Here is an 18,058-nt window from a genome sequence, read left to right as displayed (position 1 = left end):
CAGTTTCGGCCAACCATGGATGAATTTCATAGCTATCAGTTGATTAGATGATGACTTCTAGTGTTTTGAATGGAGGAACTTGCTGACAACTGAAGCAAAACGCAGTGGCCGCCCGTAAGAGCTTAGATAACCGCAAAACAACATTGATGGAAATAGCTAAGAGGTGTAAAATGGTTGTTAACGTGGGGCTTTTAATGGATCTCATAGCGTGTGAGGCAGAAGAAATTTTTTCTATTTCAAAGTAATCACGATTTCCGATACACTATCTGCCCTACAGTAACTATTCAAAGGCAGGTTGTAGTAGCAATTCATAACCTGGAAGACAATGACTACTATTAATCTTCTTTGATATCTAAAAGTAGCCAGTATACAGTATATATGTTGAATATTTGAATTTCATCCTTGCAAGTGCCCACTGTGACACCGGACCGTTTACTAGCACCTTTAAAAAATAACTACTATTATTATTAGTCATCATTAGTATAGATGCATGTCATGCTAATGCTAAAAACCGCCTACCTGCGCTTCGAAACCCCACATGTTTATTTGTTCACACAAACAAGACAAACGTTTTCCGGCGTTATTTCACTCGTCACGTAATACCTTAGTTGCCCATCGTATCCATGCTGCTCCATGTAATGCAACCGGGCAGCATCCAAAACCCTTTTACACTTTCTCCCAACAGCTTCCCGCTCCGTTCGCGTCAATCCACACCGGTCCTGTTTGCTTTCCTCATCCGGCGGCCCGTTCGCCTGCCGTTCGCGACTCCGTCCTGTACCACAAACGGCCCAGCTTACCATCCGCACGATACACTCAAAATCCTCCCGCTCGATACCGTTCGCCAGCAGGAACGATTTCCCAGCGAACGTTCGCCACTCACACCGGTGATGGCAGCACAGCGCAAAAAGGCATCCCTTAACCCGAGACACACCCGATTCACCCTTACCGCTGCGCACCAAACAGCGTAAAGCGAGATCCGTAGCACCACCACAAAGATGCTTCCCGATGCCAACAATCTTCCGGCTCGATTCCAACAAATTTAACTGACCCAACTCCAGGTCAGCAATGTCCGCCCGTACTCGCTGTACAATTTCACGCGTCTCTATCTTATTATCCTTTTTGTGCCGATGGGAGGCACGATCCACTAGCAGTACTTTGCAGTTTTCTAGCTGCGTTTCGACGATTCTTGCCAGCCAGTATGCAACCTGGCCCTTTCCCGCGCCGAACTCCACGTATGCGGTATCGTTCGCTAAGCACTCGTAAGTCTCGAGCAAACCGAGCAGTGCGGACGATTGGGTCAAGTGTTTTAGCGTTTGCGGACCGTAGTGTTCCAACGTTAGTTCCTGTGCTAGAATTTCGTGCCGGGGTGATTGTTCCTTCAGCAGCGCTTCCACTGAACCATCGTAGAGCTGGTTAATCTTGGCTATCAGCGCGATCAACCTATCCGGCGGCATATCCGATAGCTTTACATCCGCAACATTGGACGCTGCATCACCGGGCACCTCGTCCACATCCGAGGTACTATTAATCTCGGGCACAATGTACGGTTGCTGTTCCGCCGGCGGACGTGCGTTGCAAATTTTCATATGCTTCTCCTTCTTAGCGGCCGATATTGTGTGTTTCGGATCGAACGGGCACGGTATTCGATCGCTCGTGGCAGGATCGGTAGCGTTACCGGCGTTGGTCGGTTCATGCTCACCACAGTACACCTTCCCGTTACCAACCGTCATCTTGCAGTATCGTTTTTTACGCTGTACGAAGAATTGGCATCTTGCCGACGACTGGTCGGTTGATTGGAGTTTCGGCTTCTTGCTGTCCGGTTCGTTCGGTTGCTCTGTATCACCCATCTTTAACTTGTTCTTGCCGAGATGCGGAACGTGATTCTACGCCCTGCAAGTAGAAAGGTTGATGAATTTGAGATGATTTAAGGTTATGTTGTGACGTTTAGAACTGTCAAAACAGTTATGCACTTTTTTTGCCAAGCTTTTGTTATTGTTTCGGATACATAGGAAAGTACAGTCGGTTCCCAACTTACGCAGTCCGCGGCACATCCGAAAAAGCATCAGGTTGTCGAGAATGTATCTTTTTTGTCTGGGGATCTACAACCTCAAAAAGTCTTGAGCATACGTTTACTATTTTTTCTGATATCATGTTACCCAAGAAAAAGAAGACCAAATCGGAGGGGGGCTCGGTGACCTAATGGCGCCAGTCTTCACCCGGTACGACCGAATATAGATTCCCGTCCAGACCGTTTTCCCCTATTACACACGACTGACTATCCAACTCCGGGTAAAACGAAGCTAAGACAATTCAATACAAGTCTATATATCAAGAATTACTCACAACAGCAATCAACCACGTGCCTTAGTGATAAAAAAATACGGTAATCTTCGACCAGTTCCAGAAATGAGTATGGCCGGCTCAGTAGTCGACTCCAATATCCATGACTCCGAAGAAAGATCCACAGATCACCCAACCAATCAACAGGCGCTGCAAGCATTTTCGAATCCAGAGTCATTAGTTCAACATTCGGTCAAGCTTTAGAGGAAGAGAACGAAACTCGACCATTCATTATTTGATCTGATATGTGTGGAATAGTTGTACAATGGACCGTTGGAGCGAAAAAAGTACAGACCGAGCTCATAGTAGAAGCGTTGCAGACCGCATACTAGTCTGAATTTTGTCTCACCCTGCAGGATGATGATAATTTCTAAATATTAAAATAAAAAATCCTGATGGTCTTCCTGGAAAATGGAAAATCTCCTAATCTACGTAACTCGGGCACTGACTGTACAACATTCGCAATAAAAGGGCCAGCTGAGCCGATTGCTTTATTGGCGCCGAAACCGTGCAGAAAGGAGGACTGTTACATTCCACTTTACATCTTCAACTCGCTCGTACACCGCAATGGCAACAGACGGCTACAACCCAGATAAGCTGCGAAATATTGAGCTAAAGGCGAAAATAGTAGACGAGAATGCGTTTGCGCATCGGGTGACCATTGCGAAGCAGCTTACCGGAACGGATGGTGTAGTGATAAACCAAAAGGACGTATTTTTTAAAGCTTCCAACGGACGTCTGAAGCTGCGCTATCTTACGGTAAAGTTCCAAATTATGCTAGAACATGTAGGAATCGTTGATTTACCTTGCATACTCTAAAACCTCTCTCCGATTACTTTCCATTAGGACAAAAAATCGGAACTCATCAGCTACGATCGGCCGAACGTAGCAGGACCAAAGTTATCGCTCTACTCCAAACTGGACGTCGATCAGCCGGAACTGTTGGAGCAAATACTTTCCGAAACGGTCGGTGTTCGTGGGACGGTCGCTAAGAAACGGCTACTGTTTCTACACGGTCAAACACGCATACATCTGGATGTGGTTGAGAATTTGGGACATTTTCTGGAGTTCGAGGTAGTGCTAAAGCCCGAACAAACGATCGACGAAGGACAGACGGTGGTGGCCGAAATGAAGCGTTTGTTCGAAATTTCCGATGAAGATTTAATGTCCGGAGCTTACATAGATCAGCTACTTGCATGAGTTGTCCAGATGCTGAGCACGATCTTCGGAGCACCTGATTATTTTTCGGAAGCTAAAAGGAATATGGCCCTGTAATAAAACGGGGTCTCACTGGCCCGCGCACAAAGTTGATTGAAGGTCGGTTTATTCTGATACATTGCATGTATGATAAATCTTTCGTAGAAAAAAAAATATGATCGTCGCGTCGCTTCCTAAGCGTTCGCTACGTTAGTGATTATCTTACGGTAGATTCGGATGCCGTCCAGGAATGTGTCCGCTTTCAAAAACTCGTCGTGATCGTGCAGCAGCACCGGGGTATTGTTCATCGGCGAGAAACCGATCGCAGGGATGCCAATGCCGCGAATGTACCGGCTATCCGTACCGCCCGGGAAGATCTGTGGCTTCACCTTCAGGCCCAGCTCATCCAGTGCGTCCTTGAAGGCCACCCAGTAGATGTTGGAGCTGTCCAGCTTGGTCGGTTTCACGTACGGGCACTTTTGGTCGTACTCTAGCTCAATACCGCCGCCCGCCTCACGGCACCAGTCAAGCAGCTGGTTCTCAAACTCCAGGTGGTTTACATCGACTGCTAGGCGAATGTCGAAGCAAACCGACAGCTCCGGTGGTACAACGTTTTCCTGCACGCCACCCTGCAATACACGGTCGGAGTAGGGTTTAATCTAAGTTGGATTTTTTTATGAGGTCCACAAGTCCGCTAACCTTCATGATGGTGATATTGACCGTCGTCACATCGCCGATCGTAAACTCTGGATTGTTTTCCAACCGCTGTACCTCATTCTCTCGGAATCGCATTAGCTTGTCGATGATGTAGTGTGCCTTCTGTCCCGCCGTACCCTTCAACAGCAACGATCCATGTCCCGGAGTTCCAGAAATGTTGAAATACACATCTACAGCCGTGATGACAAAAAAACTGGCTCAAATCATGCTGCAAATACACATAACCCACACCTACTTACGCCAAACACTACGCTCCCCGTAGAACAGTGGATAAGTCTCTCCCTCCCCAGCAATGCCCTCGTCGATGGAAAAGCCCGCATTCAGCTCCCGGAACGATTCCTTGTGTACCCACTCCATCATGCCGAGCTTACCACCAATTTCCTCATCCGGTACGAACGTCGCATGGATCGTACGCTTCAACCGGACACCGTCACGGCGCAACGCGCGAATCGCACCTAGAAACTGCATCCCGACACACTTCATGTCCTGTGCGCCCCGAGCATAGATGCGTCCCTCGTGATCCATCTCCGCCGCGAACGGTGGATGGGTCCAGTGTGCCTCGTACACCGGCACCACATCCATGTGCGAGTTCAGGATGATGGACTTCTCCTGGGGATCCGTACCCTCCCACGTAATGATGACGATCGGTTTGCGTGGATTCACCTCGACGACGCGCACCGGAAGGTCTAGCGCTGCCGCTTGACGCTTCAGAAACTCTACACACTCATCTGAAGAGTTGTAAAACAAACGAAGTTAATAGCTGCTGATTGGAGAGCATGCAATCAAGCTAGGAGTGTCTGGATTCCGACAACTGCCCACTAGGCATCCGATAAGCTAAACGAATTAGATTCAATTTGAACCAATTTGCTGATGCTCTCGGAACTCGGAACAAACCTTACCGTAGTTCACATTCGGATGCACCGTTGGGATGCGCAGATATTCGCGGAAGATTTGAATTTCCTCGTTCGCTTCCCACTCCTGATACTTCGCGCTACAGTCCGACCCCTTCTCACACATCGTACGGGAACTGTTGGAAATGCTGGATACACCTGTACTTTCGGCAAATAACTGGCTCACTCTCTCGCTCTGGCTCGGTTTGTTTGCCTAGGTTGTTTGGTTGATCGAAAGATGTTTGATGGTAATACTTCGGACGAGGTAAACGCCGTCACTTTGCGTAAATTATTAATAGACACCACACAAACCACAGTCCACAGTTGTAAAATCGAGTCGCCACACCAGATCAGACTGCTATCAGAACTGTGAGGACACTGCAAACGAATCTTGCCGGAGCAAAGCGTTTTATTTAACGCAGCGTGCATCGGTTGTTATCTCGTTAGTGGGTATTACAACAGCAAGCTCTCTTTCTTTCACTCACACACTGCACTGTTTGCTTGCCAGTCCACCATGTGGGTGTGCACATATGTGCGTGTGGTAAGTTGATCTGTGAACGGGTCCGCGAGATTTCATTATCGTGGCAAAGAGTTATCTTAGCCGCCGATGGGAAGAAGTCGGCCTATGTCAAGTATGTACAGTAGCCCAGGCAGTTCCAGTCCCGTAAGGTAGAAGATGTTTAAACAAAAATCGGGATCTTTCAGACTTTTGGTCGGAATTTAACGTACCACGTCACCCCGTTGTGGGTACCGTGTGCAAGCATCTCTGTGCTAGCGAAGCTCAGGGCAACTGTTCAGATATCTCTTCTTGCTGTTCTTTGCCAGTGGCAGTAACCGGTCACGATCTATCTTGTCTGTGATCTCTCTTTATCTTACTTTTTTTAAGGGTCTAGATTCAGCTGTTGTTGGTTCAGCATGTTAGTGGATACATCAACTCCGTTTGATGGAGATGCAAGAGAATTTATGTTTAATAATCTGAGATATTGCGTGATCATCTCAAAGATACCAAAGAAGAGGAGAAATTGTGTTGAATATCTTTTAAATTGCTTTCTCTTTCTATTATGGAGACTATCTCCAAAACTATTCCTTGGTTTCCAGCATTTGTTTCTCTTATTAGTGTCTGGTGGTAGAGGCGACAACGTCGCTAGTCCGCACACGATAGACACGGGATTAAAATCCCATCCGGACCCGTACCCCGGTAGTGGGAGAAAAGAATAATAGATAAGGCATAATAGAAGTCAAAGAATTCTATTTATGCCAGACCGATAATTGCTGAGGATTTGTATTACCACAAAGGGAAGACCTGCTTGTCAACCGAAAGTGGCTCAATGCCCTCTGCTTGATCTAATGGCTTACGAGATTTACTGGTTACTACGTAGTAGGATAGTATGTCCTTAACTAAGAGCGAACGGTTCGGATGGAATTGGTTGTCCGGTCTCGGTCTGGTTCGCCGGATGAAAAAGAGTCTCGTATGTGTATTGTGCGACGTTACAATACGTCTTTCAAATTGTAATTACTTGAATGCAAATTTACTTTAAAGATAAGCCTGTTTCAAAAGCAAATAAAAAAAAAGTAAGGCAAGTACTCTGTCATATAACATACGATTCTTCTGCTAGCAAATTTCTTGCGGTGGCTTATCAAAACCCTTGACTGAAGGCCTAGCAATATAGGAATGCAAAACCTCCCATCTCATCTTCCGAAACCATATCCTAAACAGCCATTATCCCATATCTCCAAGTCTAAGTCGTGCGCGTCGTAGTGATTATCCACTCTCGGCCTCGTTGACTTGTTAAACAAATGATAATCCACTGAACAACGCTCACCAGCCTCCTCACTGTCAGCCGAGTCATTTCCGATAACGAGCGGGCAACTCCGCCAAGAACACGGCTCTGCTACAAGCGGTATCACCGTGCAACGATCACGACTCACATCATCAAACTTAGGCGTGAGAATTCTGTACAGTCGTGTGAAACCGATCGTCGCCGAAGCTTATCGTGATCAAATTTTTGTAAAACATAAAGTGAAACGAAAGCTGAAGAGCATTCGTTGCACACGAATGGACGGAAATCACAACCCAAACCACAACAGCAAGAAATCAGAAAACCACAAGCGTCGTACGCGTCGTGAAGAGAGGAATAAGCGTTGAGGAATAGGTTCTCCCGGTTGCATCAGAAACGCGGCTTCTTACAGCAAAACGAAGCTAAAAATATAATTTACCCCTTTTCTCTTCCAAAAAAAAAAAGAAAATAATACGGCAAACAAACCAAACCCAACAAACAGTTCAGAAGTAACCATGTTCGTCCGTAGTAAAAAAAAACACATTTTTATATGCATTAAGAAAATCTTTATTTTTAATCGTAAATTGTTTCATGTACGTTTTGTGTTTGTTCCTTTGTTTTAGTTCTAAACTTTTTTTTTTGCTGTTTTAGAATGCATCATCACCACCCCCCCCCCTCCCCCCTTCTATGTTATGTTGTTTTTCTTCTTTTTATTGCGTTTGTTTTGTGTTGTTAGTACTGTTTGTTTCTTTTTTTGTTGTATTTTAACAAATATTTTCTGTTTTTGTTATCAATTTTGCTCTTACTTTATATGATTTGTTTTGTTCATTATGTTATTATTGGCTTGCCTTTTTTTCCATATATTGGTTTTTTATTTTATTTCCTCCATACAGTTAAGTCTTATTGCTATGCATACTACTGAGCTAGTTGCAAGTCTGTTCCAATGTACCAGAGCTGCTATGTGGTATGGTGGTCTCTACTATTGAATACGTTAGGCGTTACAAAAACCGAATTCCCTGTTTATTTTTTAATCTATGGTGTGATAATGTTTGAGTTTTTCGCGCACTGATGACGTCGACGACCGAGTCTAGGAAGTTATCCAAACATAGCCCCCTATACTGACAAAACTATGCTTGTATGCTGTAGACTAGACTAGATAAGGGTTATGTCCTAAGAAAACATTTTTTGCAAATTTTAATTTATATGAAGAAACTATATCTAAAACAAAAAATCTCGCCAAGAATTTCAAGAACCTTCTTTTTCCTCGATACTATCAGCAGCAAGTGGTGGATGTGGTTTCCCACCACCACTACAGTTAGCTCCTCTGTGTATAAAACAAAGGTAGGAAAATTTTGGCTGTCACACCAGCATGTGTTCTGGGCAACGAGTTGAGCAATTGCTCTGAAACAAACAAACAGAAACAAATCAGGATACATCCCAATTATTTGTATACATGTGTGTGTGTGTTGTAAAGAGGTAGCGTAAAATGCTATAATATATATATCCAGCCCAACGCCCAATCCTGGTCCCACCAAATTCGGGATATTAGCGGGAGAAAGGGGGAAGGGGGGGATTTAAATAATTGTGAGGTATTTTGTGGAGGCCTAAACTTACATCCTAAATTCTTAAGGGAACGGAAAATAGTAGTGGTAAATTGTACAGTGTTTTTGAAGGTCATCAAACAAGTGTCCACAAACGATGCACAAATAGTCTAAGCTTTGCAGGTGTCCCTGATATCTCGCAGTCTAGTGCGTGGGTTTCGGGCGGATGCAGCAGCGCCATCACTCCATCATCCATCTGCCAAAAACTCTAACTTAGCAACTTCCTCGCGAACTACGAATAAGATCAGCTAATAATCATCAGCTTTCGGTAGAGTCGATATATCTCAGAGGCGTATATGAGTATTGAACCAATCAATGTTCCGCCCCATTCTCAGCTTTGGTCTATAGCAATACAGGTTTGGAGGTCGTCACAGGTGCAATTCACCTATCGCACCAACTTCTTCTCCCTCTTTAAGCCTACTACCTCCTCTTGAGGTCTGCAGATGAATAGTGAGTACGGCGTACGGGGAGACGCGCTCTAGACGATATTCCGTACTCGGTCCTGCCGTGTGAAGACGCAACTACCACCCTCGATCAATAGATTTCCCATCTACATCAGATATTTGTTAGCAAATCGTTGATTGTTTTAAACATATGGACACTTATCACACTATTTGACCTCGAAGAAGAAAAACACTGCCAATCTATTCAGCATTCATTTTGGCAAATAGAAACAATCAAACAAACACATGTATACAATCTGCTCGATACGGTACAGTCTTGCGATACGCGATTGCGCTATAATTGATCTTGCTCTGTTGATGTACGAAAAACAAAACGCCATTAACGTTTAGCTCACTCGTTAGATGGATGAGCACCAAAACTACATAGAAAATTAATATCCCGTAAAGCCTCTTTCTTTTTTTTTACATTTGTTGGTGGCATGATTTGTTGTTCAAAGTGCGGCTAGCTTTCGAAAAAAAAAAACGCATCGCATTGCTTTACATTTTAAGGCTCAGAGCGCCCTCGGTGGTGCCCCTTAACTTGTGCTCCAGTACCTTTCTTTACAACGATTTGGTTTTCCTTTTTTTTTTCTCCTTCATTTTCGAATTCTATCGCTCAAGAAAACAAAAAACAGTGTTTGGTTTGTGTTTTTCTTCTCTTTTTAATGCAAAACTTACTGACTCGTCTTGTGATTTTGCACGCTTTTGCAGCGCACGTATTACATCCACTATCGATATGCTAAATAATTTGCGAAAACAAAAGATTCTTACGACTTTTTGCTATCGTTTGTAGCAGATTAGGCGATTCTTAATCAGCGTACTTGTAAATACAGCCAAATATAATTAAAACAAAAACAAACAAAAAAAAAACACTTTATAATCTCATGTTGCTCATATCTTTGTAGGATGACGCAGTGGCTTAGTTTGGTTACGGAAAAAATGCTTAAATTATAGTTAGTTTGGAAAAAAAGCATTATTGAGCGTAATGGTAAGGTTAAAATGCTAACGAAAGTATTTGAACGGATTGAAACATTCCTAACCTTGCTTGCTGTAGGCCGTTCATTTGAAGCAACGCAAATAATCGGTTTACTGCCATTTTACGTTTGCCACAGGCCGGCGTTTTATGATTAGCTTTTTTTTATTTTAATCTCGAACCGCGCAGAACCGTGAATGTTGAACCAATATAGCTGTTAACGTGCCGTCTCTACGTTAACATTACAATCATAACCCCTCCGTACACGGGTTGCGGGTTGTATAAATAATTTTACAAATCGCGATAAACAACAAAAAGCTGTTACTTGCTTAATGTTTTATTACGGTCAAGAAAAAAAAAATAAGTACTACCTGTATTGACAAAATTGCCTCAATAACCACTAATAAGGGTTTCTTCAATACATATTTACCTAATTAGTGCCGTCGTTGGCGGATTTAGAAACATTTTGTCAATAGAGAACGGTACCTTTCACTCAATTTTGAACAATTTGCTTTTTAGCAGTTTGCGCGCTTCTGCCCAGTAAGTTGTGTCATAAACGGTAGGCTTATTTTACTTGTTTTTCTTTTTCGAACTTTACCCATGTTACGATTTTACGAGCGAGAAACAGCTGTTGAATTGTGTATGAGCCTTTGCTACATTTGCTACCGATCGTATGAACTACTTTGATTGCATTTGCTACTGATTTTAGCACGCGACAAATGACAAACGATGATTCTGGGGAAAAAGTGCAGAACCGCACGCAATGTGTTTACACCGCTAGTATTTTCAAGCGTCCGGAATTGAGTGATAGGTACTGTTTGTTGCTGTGGGGAACCCAATTTACAATAACTAAAAAACGACCCTAACAGGCATTTAAAAAAAAAGTTTTGTATAGTCATTTTGGAAAAAAGACCATTTCTATAAAACTATTCCACTTTCCGTATGATTTTCATACTTATTTCGAATAATTTATCCTTCTTTTATCTACGCAAGTCAGAAACTGAAAAGATTTGCTTTCGCGTATTGGTTTTCAATATCGTTTGTTTTTCCGCTGGTGCTTTTTTGCTTGTAAATCACAACAAAAAACACACACACAAACTATGTGTTATTTGGAAGTGGCTTTTTTTAACTGAGCGTTTTAAAATTAAACTAATTTGCTAGTGTGGGAACAAAAAACGCGTGTTAATTTTTCATGAAACCGCTCTGCATGTGTTGTTGTTATACTAATATTGAGGAAGGAGAAACGGCTATCTTTTGAGTATGTGTAATGGTGTTGTAAATAAATTAACAAATCTTGTGTTAAAAATATATCTCTAACGAAACAAAACCGCACATGAATAATTCGCTACGATGGAGTGAGTTTTTTTTAATCTATCGCTGGAGATAGAAACAAACAAAAAATGCAGCTATATAATATCGAAAAGCTTTCCGTATCAAAATAAATCCATACAGATACTAATTAAAGTGTACAATTGCATGGAACTTACACAACTTAACTTCGAGGAGAGTTAGAAAGAAAACGACCTAGCTTTATTGTTAATTTCAAGTGGGGGCGGTACCGGGCAGCCATGACCACCCGAGGATGGAGCGCTAAAGTAAAAGTTCCTAGCAAAGTCAGCTGCCAAGGGACAACGGACAGTTGCCACCGCCTTTCGTGCCTGTACAAGATTAGCAAGCGTCACAATCGTGTGTAACATTGTGACCCTACTGTAGCACCGTTTAGCTCGCCCATTTTAGACGCGCAAAATTTCGCACGCTGTCTTGTAGCAGATGGCAATCCAGTCCGGTTGCGTGGCACCCCACTGTATCTGGTTTACCTCACCCTCGGCAGCGGTGTACGCGAGGATCGGATCTTCGATAGGCCGCGGCATCTGCTGGATGTCCCAGATCAGTGCCTGATGGTCATCGCCCGCCGTACAGATATGGCACGAGCTGTGCGGTGCCCACGCAATACCATTCACGCACGCCCGATGATTGCTCAGCCGGGCAACCGGTGTGCACGGTACGCGCACGTCCAGTATAATCACCTCGCAGCTATCCATTGCCACCGTTGCGAGATAATTCGGATCCTGCTTGTTCCATGCCAACCGGAGCAACGGCGTATGGGCCGGATCTTCGTAGATGATGGTGGAGTGCTCTAGATGGCGCAGATCGAACATACGCACACTACCGTCCGCACCGACCGACGCAAACATATCCCGTCCACCGCCCGCGCGCGAAAACGCAATATCGTACACCTCTTTGTCGTGCGCGATGAGTTGCGTCTTCACGTGCCCGGACACGAGATTAACGCGCCCGAGCGGTTGGCTCGTTTCCAGACCCCAGATCGTACAGGTCGTATCGATCGACGATGTGCCGACGAGATTTAGATCCACCTCGTTCCAGTCGAACGAGGTAAGCGGTGCACAGAAGTCACTGTTTTTGTTGTTGTTTAGCACACATTCGAGCCGTGTGTCGGGTTCGCCGGCACGCCACAGCCGCAGATAGTCACCACTGGTTGCGAGCAGATCCGGATACACGCCCTTCGAATCCGGGATCCACATAATCTTCGTGGTTGGATAGGGATGGTCGAATGTGCTGAAAAGTGGGGTGCAATTAGGCAATCAGTTCATTGTTTGGCGATATCTTTATGGTTTCCTCTGCATTCAAAAGCTTCGCTTCGTAGCTCTTGTTTGTGTTATAGAAATAAAATTAGATTGTTTTCTCTTGGGAATCAATTTAAATAACATCTGTTAGTACTAAATTTGCATTTCGTCCCGTCATCTGTCATCCAACTGCAAATGTTTAACGTCGCCCAACCTTTCATGCACGTGAAGTCCAATGGGATCAGATCTGGTTGTCGCTTTGTAACGACGAATTCAAGAAACGGTGCGTCATCAAGTGCATCAAGTGGTGAAATATTTGAAATTAATCAAGTAAAATGCAAGTTTAGTACTAATAGAAGTTATATTGAAGTTATATCGATATATACATATATCGATTTCGAAGAGAAAACAAACCTGGTTTCCATTTTATTACCCACCCTGTACAGCACAAACTCAGACGCATTAAAACTGATAAAAAATAGGTTGTAAATGGAATGCTTTTAATATCAACAAAATGCTAGAAACTTGTTGAACTTGTTGATACTGTGATTTACAAAATTTATCACCAAAAAGCATTATACGTTACTTCTATTTGTTTCGAAATGGGACGCCCTGGCCGTATTGCTAATTATACGCTACTAATTGTTCCAAATCATACAAAATACATCTTTAATTTGAGATGATAAGGTAAGATGCTAGACATCATGGTTACCCATCAATAAAAAATGCTTATTAAATTAATTCCTGTTCATTCAACAGGTTTTATCGACTGTTAATAAGCGTCTGTCCCGGGAACGTTAAGGGCTAACTATTCGAAAGAAACCGTTTAAGACAATTGTTGGATCGTAATCTTACAAATTTGCTTTACGATAGCTTTAGGCTATTCCGTAGTGAAGGCTGACTATCCTACTTCTTCTCAGCTTAACGACCTATCCAATGTTCATGGTCATCCAATGGCATACTAGACTTGCTGTTACCACGTAGATGGATAGGGGGAACGTTTTCGAGGATATAATGAACAAGTTTACCGAAATATTGATTTATTGAACAGAAGTTATATTGCTGATGCGAGATGTGGATTTTTTTTTCTCGAAGAATCACGCGTTTCTGGATCCAAGCAACCGGTGCTGTAAATTGTTCAGGGGAGCCGATTGTCTAGGTTGCCTGAGCTATGGATACTTGGATGGAAAATGTGTGCTTCTACAATTCTGCGAAGCAAACCAATGAAAACATCCGTGCAATTCTATATCTCACAGATTAAATCAATAATATAAACCTGAACAAATCAATAACTCGGCTAACTTGTTTGTTAAATCCTCGAAAGCCCTGTATGTCGTTAAATTAAAAAGACAGCTCATTGGTACATATTCTTAATAAATAAAAAACGTACCTTTTCGCACTGAACTCGCTGGTATCCTCGTCGAGGCTGATGATCTGCACCTTGTTGTTGTACTCCTCGACAAAGCTGCCGAGCGCTAGCCGGAACCGTTTGTCGGGCCGCACCGACCAGTTCATAGAGTAGAGCGGCCATGGTGCGAGATATTTGTAAATCTCCTTGCGCTTTCCCGTCGTGCCGGACATGCTGCGTAACGTTGCCGTTGGCCGTAACCGTTGCTCCGGTTGCGCTTGGTCGCCTGTTTCACCGTCTAGCAGTACGGCGGTACGCGTCACCTTCGGTGCGACAAATCCGGTCCCGGACGGTACCGGGGCGGCAGCAGTTACGCTCGTACTGGCAACGGTCGCCGCACCCAACGGAGTGCAACGCACTGTCGTACTGTCCGGTGTTCGGCTATCTCCACCGTCCACTGTCGTTTCGTCCCTGGAAAGATGAATAATACGGCGTAAGTTATCCATCGCTGGGGCAACCTTTTTCTCGATGAACGACGTTTCTCGCCGTCACCGAGTGTGAGACGAGTGTGTATTGGAGTGCAATGCACCCGGGATGCTCGTTGCGAATCAGCATTACTGCATCCGATCGTGAGAGGGTGCAAGCGTGTGTGTGTGTGTGGGTGTAATTGAATGTTTTTAAGTGCGTTTCATCTTACATTTATCACGGGTGCATTCTGCACCAAACCTCGATCAGGTATCGGGCAACAAAAGAGGGAAAACAAGTTGAATAAAACAAGACAAAAACAAGCAAAAAAAAAGACGGTTGAGCGGTGTTGTTACTCACCGGCAGTGTGACTATTTATATCGATTTTTACGATCGGTTCGAACTTGGGTTCGAAGCACCATAAATATCGCAAAACCAGGCAAGAAACGGGTAGGCCACACGGGTGGAATTTTTCTTTTTTTTTTTGGCGCACGGGTATAACAAACGGCGGGCTAGACTAGCTGTTCGGACGCGGTTTCAGAAGGCGATCGTACCCGGGAAGCGTTCTGGCTAGGTTAGGTGGGCAGGAAAAAACCGGTTGGTGTGTGCGTGTGTGTCTAAAAAGAATCGAAATGGTTGTGGTTAATTTTACAGTTAAAATTTGGTGAGATTGATTGTTTTTGTCATAAAATCTTTGTTATCAGTACACAAATCAATCTGATAAGAAGTGTTGCAGTGTGGAAACCGTCGATATTCTTCAGCTTTCTATTCAATCTATCGCGCCGGAAACCCACCTGTTGAGAATCCGTTTTACACCGTACCTAGCAAATGTTTTACTTGTGAAAACAACCACCGCGGCCAAGGGTACGCACCATCCACACACGGGAAAACGGATCAAAAACGCCCACGGAAAGTGGCGAAACAGCTGTGCCGGATGGACGGGGTTTTCACAGCGTAAAGTAGTGTTTCCTTACTGCGTTCATGATAAATGGAAATTTTGTTTGATTGCTTGGTTTTTCTGTTGAATCGTTTTATTGTTTTGATCGTGATTGGTACGCGCACGCACGGTATGGACGCCAAAAAAAAACGGAAAAACAAACACGCACACACACACAACGGGTGTCGGAATTATTTTTCGTTTCGTAGAACCGCACCGCAAAACCCCGCAGTAGAAAAAACGAAGCGTCTTTGTGCCCCGACTGTGGTTGGCTTGATAGCAGAAGAGGACGGACACGGGCAAGTTCACCAGCCAGATTGTTGATAGAAGATGCCTGCGGGTGGAAAGCTCATCACCAAGCAAAGCATTCGATCGGTGTCGCGACGGCTTCAGTTGCCCACCGTGCACTGTTTACTCATTTTCACATCCCACACACCGCACTGTATCGTTTGTACAATTGTTTTTTAATAAACTAATACGCGTTTTTCACGCTCAAACCTGTTTTATTACCTTATTAAATGACTTCACCCTGCCGACAATTGACGTTTTGGGGGTAGATTTCGCAACGCTTGACGCTTGAGCTGTTTGGCAGGTGGGCTTTACGGTACCGGCCGCCAGGGTGCGCGCCGTTCTCGTTCGGAAGCGTTTGTCTGTGCGAAGCGTGCCAAGTCTGCGAGGAAATACAATTTTAAATTTACAGTTTGTGAGAAAAGTTAACTTAATTTAATAGCAGATTTGAGACCCTCTGCTGTGTACAAAAAGTAGTTTATTCTAATGCAAAAATATTGTGAATGGGATTTATCTATTATTTAAAACTATTGCAATGTTCCTGATGCGTAAAAATCTAAAGCGACTATCTTGTCGCGTGAATAAACCGTCGAAGAGGCAAAAAGGAGACACAAAAACTGTTCGCTTCAAACTCTTAGCCCGAGAAGTGGGTTAATAAGAATAAAATGAAAAAGAGCGGAGTTGGCGTTGAAAAGCGTCCCATGTATCCAAATATTCAATAGACCTACATTTTTTCAACGAGCGCACTTACTCTTAGATCGTGTCTCTTATAGTGGGTGTCGCCTCTTGCCGGGTATCAAACTCTGTTATTTTCTATTCTTTGACTACCTTTTGCATAATACAATTCATTTACTTACATTTTACGACGAAATGCTTGATGAGTTGTCAAGTTTAATAACTCAGTTTTCAACCAGTTGCGAGAAATAAACAGAGTTCGGCACAGTTTGATGTGTGGAAAAGCGACCTCAAATATCACTCGTCTGAACAAGAAGTAACTCATTGCCTGTGTCAATAAAATCCGTCTAACCCTGCAAAACAGTAGAACTTCACATTTTTACTTCAAATGAAGCGTTTCAAGCGTTACTAGTAACGGCCATTATTGCACGTCAAAGCTGCTAGCTGTCAATGTACGGATCTGCACGTGAGAGAGGGAGAGAGTGCACACGAATAATGCACAAGCGAAAAAGCTCATCTCTCACTCCCTACAATAGCATGTCGCTGCATTGCAAGACGGTCGTGCCTTCATTCTTGTGCTTGCAAAACTGAGAAGAAGCAGCTTAAGCGCAGCGTGTAGCGCCTCCACTAAGTGATACACGAAAGGAAGTAGTGAGAAAAATAGCTGTTTTGCTGAGCAACAAGCTAAAACGCAATCGAATATATATATATTTAACCCAATATATATCTATTGGGTTCGAACACGAATAGAAGAAAAAAAAATCCAAGTGCCGTACCTCGAAAACGTGTGCGTGTGTGTTACCGTTATTTCAGCACCGAAAGTCTTGTGAGTGTGCGTGAATGTATGTGTGCGTTTCCACACAGTGAAGTGTTGGTAGCAACAAAAAAAAAAAAAGGTTCAATCTGCATTCTCGCCGCGCGTCCTCCTTGGGACCGTATTTGTGTGTGCGTGTTCGTCGTCATCGGGTCCAGCACACACCATCCGTCCCCGCTTATTGTTTTCATCGTCGACCCACGGGCCTAGAGCCTAGAGCAGCCGGACACGCGCTGTGGAGAGAAGGGCTGTGGTGGTGATCGCGCGTCAAGAAAACGATGTAATTGTGCGATTTCGCCGTGTGAAGATGCGTTTCACAAAAAGCCACACCGTAGTTCACCACTTTCATCGGAGCGCCAGCAAGTAGCGGTCGTGTGTGTGTGTGTGTTTTTTTTTCGCGTAAGGAGGGCCCCTACCCTCAACTTTCCCAGTATCGTACGATCAACTAAAAACCCATACACACTCATACACACATAAGGTAGAGACTGAGTACGACGGACCCGCAGGTGGGGGCACGCGTCAGAAAGTTCTGCACTTCGTGCCTGCGTGTGTGTGTGTGCGTATCTCAACACACATACACATAGAGAGAGAGAGAGCTCAGACAACACGATTAGCGAACGCCAGGGTTATGTTGTGTTGTTGTTCCCCAACTTCCGGTGCATTTCCCATCAATCGGTTGCGGTCTCCAGTGACGTCATGCGGCTGGTAAGGCAAAGTTTGACTGGTGACGTATGTTGGTGGCAACAGTGTGTTTGCAGCAGCCACCGTACAGTGTAAGCCAATATCCAGCCGCGCCAGGCTCGATCACCAACGTGCCCGGCTCCGGCCCCCGGAAACTGGACAGGACATCGCACAGGAGGGCGGCTCTGGTGTGGTAAGTAATGTGGTTGCTTTCTTTAAAAGCTTCTTAATCGGTGTGCGCGAGCGCGCGTGTCTTTTCTGCCCCTGTTACTACATACCATCAGGGGAGGATCATGCAACGGGATATCATATTTCAAGCGACATTC

At 44.3% G+C, this 18,058-nt stretch overlaps 7 protein-coding genes across 10 annotated transcripts in view; 2 read left to right on the top strand and 5 right to left on the bottom strand.

Moving 5' to 3' along the window:
• The window catches only part of LOC126561545 (probable 60S ribosomal protein L37-A), a 450,882-nt gene that overhangs the window by 106,202 nt on the left and 326,622 nt on the right, over positions 1–18,058 (bottom strand). The gene's annotated exons all lie outside the window — the stretch shown is intronic.
• The window catches only part of LOC126561695 (cecropin-B), a 328,190-nt gene that overhangs the window by 216,307 nt on the left and 93,825 nt on the right, over positions 1–18,058 (bottom strand). The window lies entirely within an intron of this gene.
• Positions 1–18,058, top strand: part of LOC126560212 (protein gurken-like) — a 473,091-nt gene that overhangs the window by 432,678 nt on the left and 22,355 nt on the right. The gene's annotated exons all lie outside the window — the stretch shown is intronic.
• LOC126557945 (tRNA:m(4)X modification enzyme TRM13 homolog) lies at positions 543–1,847 on the bottom strand. Its single transcript, XM_050213878.1, has one exon. It carries the CDS (start codon positions 1,845–1,847, stop codon positions 543–545), a length of 1,305 nt encoding a protein of 434 aa, XP_050069835.1.
• Positions 2,908–3,540, top strand: LOC126565478 (uncharacterized). The gene is made up of 2 exons (XM_050223539.1): positions 2,908–3,099; positions 3,187–3,540. Exons 1-2 carry the CDS (start codon positions 2,908–2,910, stop codon positions 3,538–3,540), a joined length of 546 nt encoding a protein of 181 aa, XP_050079496.1.
• Positions 3,731–18,058, bottom strand: part of LOC126558141 (aminoacylase-1A-like) — a 220,867-nt gene continuing 206,539 nt past the window's right edge. For 2 of the 3 annotated variants that reach the window (XM_050214119.1, XM_050214111.1), the window contains exons 2-5: positions 5,154–5,278; positions 4,494–4,982; positions 4,237–4,424; positions 3,731–4,166 (exon numbers count right to left, since the gene is read on the bottom strand). In XM_050214119.1, the coding sequence (XP_050070076.1) occupies positions 3,732–4,166; positions 4,237–4,424; positions 4,494–4,982; positions 5,154–5,271 (1,230 nt within the window). In that variant the 5' untranslated portion in view covers positions 5,272–5,278 and the 3' untranslated portion in view covers position 3,731. Of the gene's footprint in view, positions 4,167–4,236; positions 4,425–4,493; positions 4,983–5,153; positions 5,298–18,058 lie in introns of those variants that run through there. The other variant, XM_050214103.1, reaches the window with a different exon arrangement.
• On the bottom strand, positions 11,673–14,165 carry LOC126560425 (DDB1- and CUL4-associated factor 7). The gene is made up of 2 exons (XM_050216388.1): positions 13,915–14,165; positions 11,673–12,516 (listed from the first exon to the last, which is right to left on the bottom strand). The coding sequence occupies exons 1-2, from the start codon at positions 14,103–14,105 to the stop codon at positions 11,673–11,675; spliced, it is 1,035 nt and encodes a 344-aa protein (XP_050072345.1). The 5' UTR covers positions 14,106–14,165.

Source organism: Anopheles maculipalpis, chromosome X (assembly GCF_943734695.1).
Source record: "Anopheles maculipalpis chromosome X, idAnoMacuDA_375_x, whole genome shotgun sequence".
Taxonomy (NCBI): Eukaryota; Metazoa; Arthropoda; class Insecta; order Diptera; family Culicidae; genus Anopheles; species Anopheles maculipalpis.
This window is presented reverse-complemented; position numbering and strand designations above follow the sequence as displayed.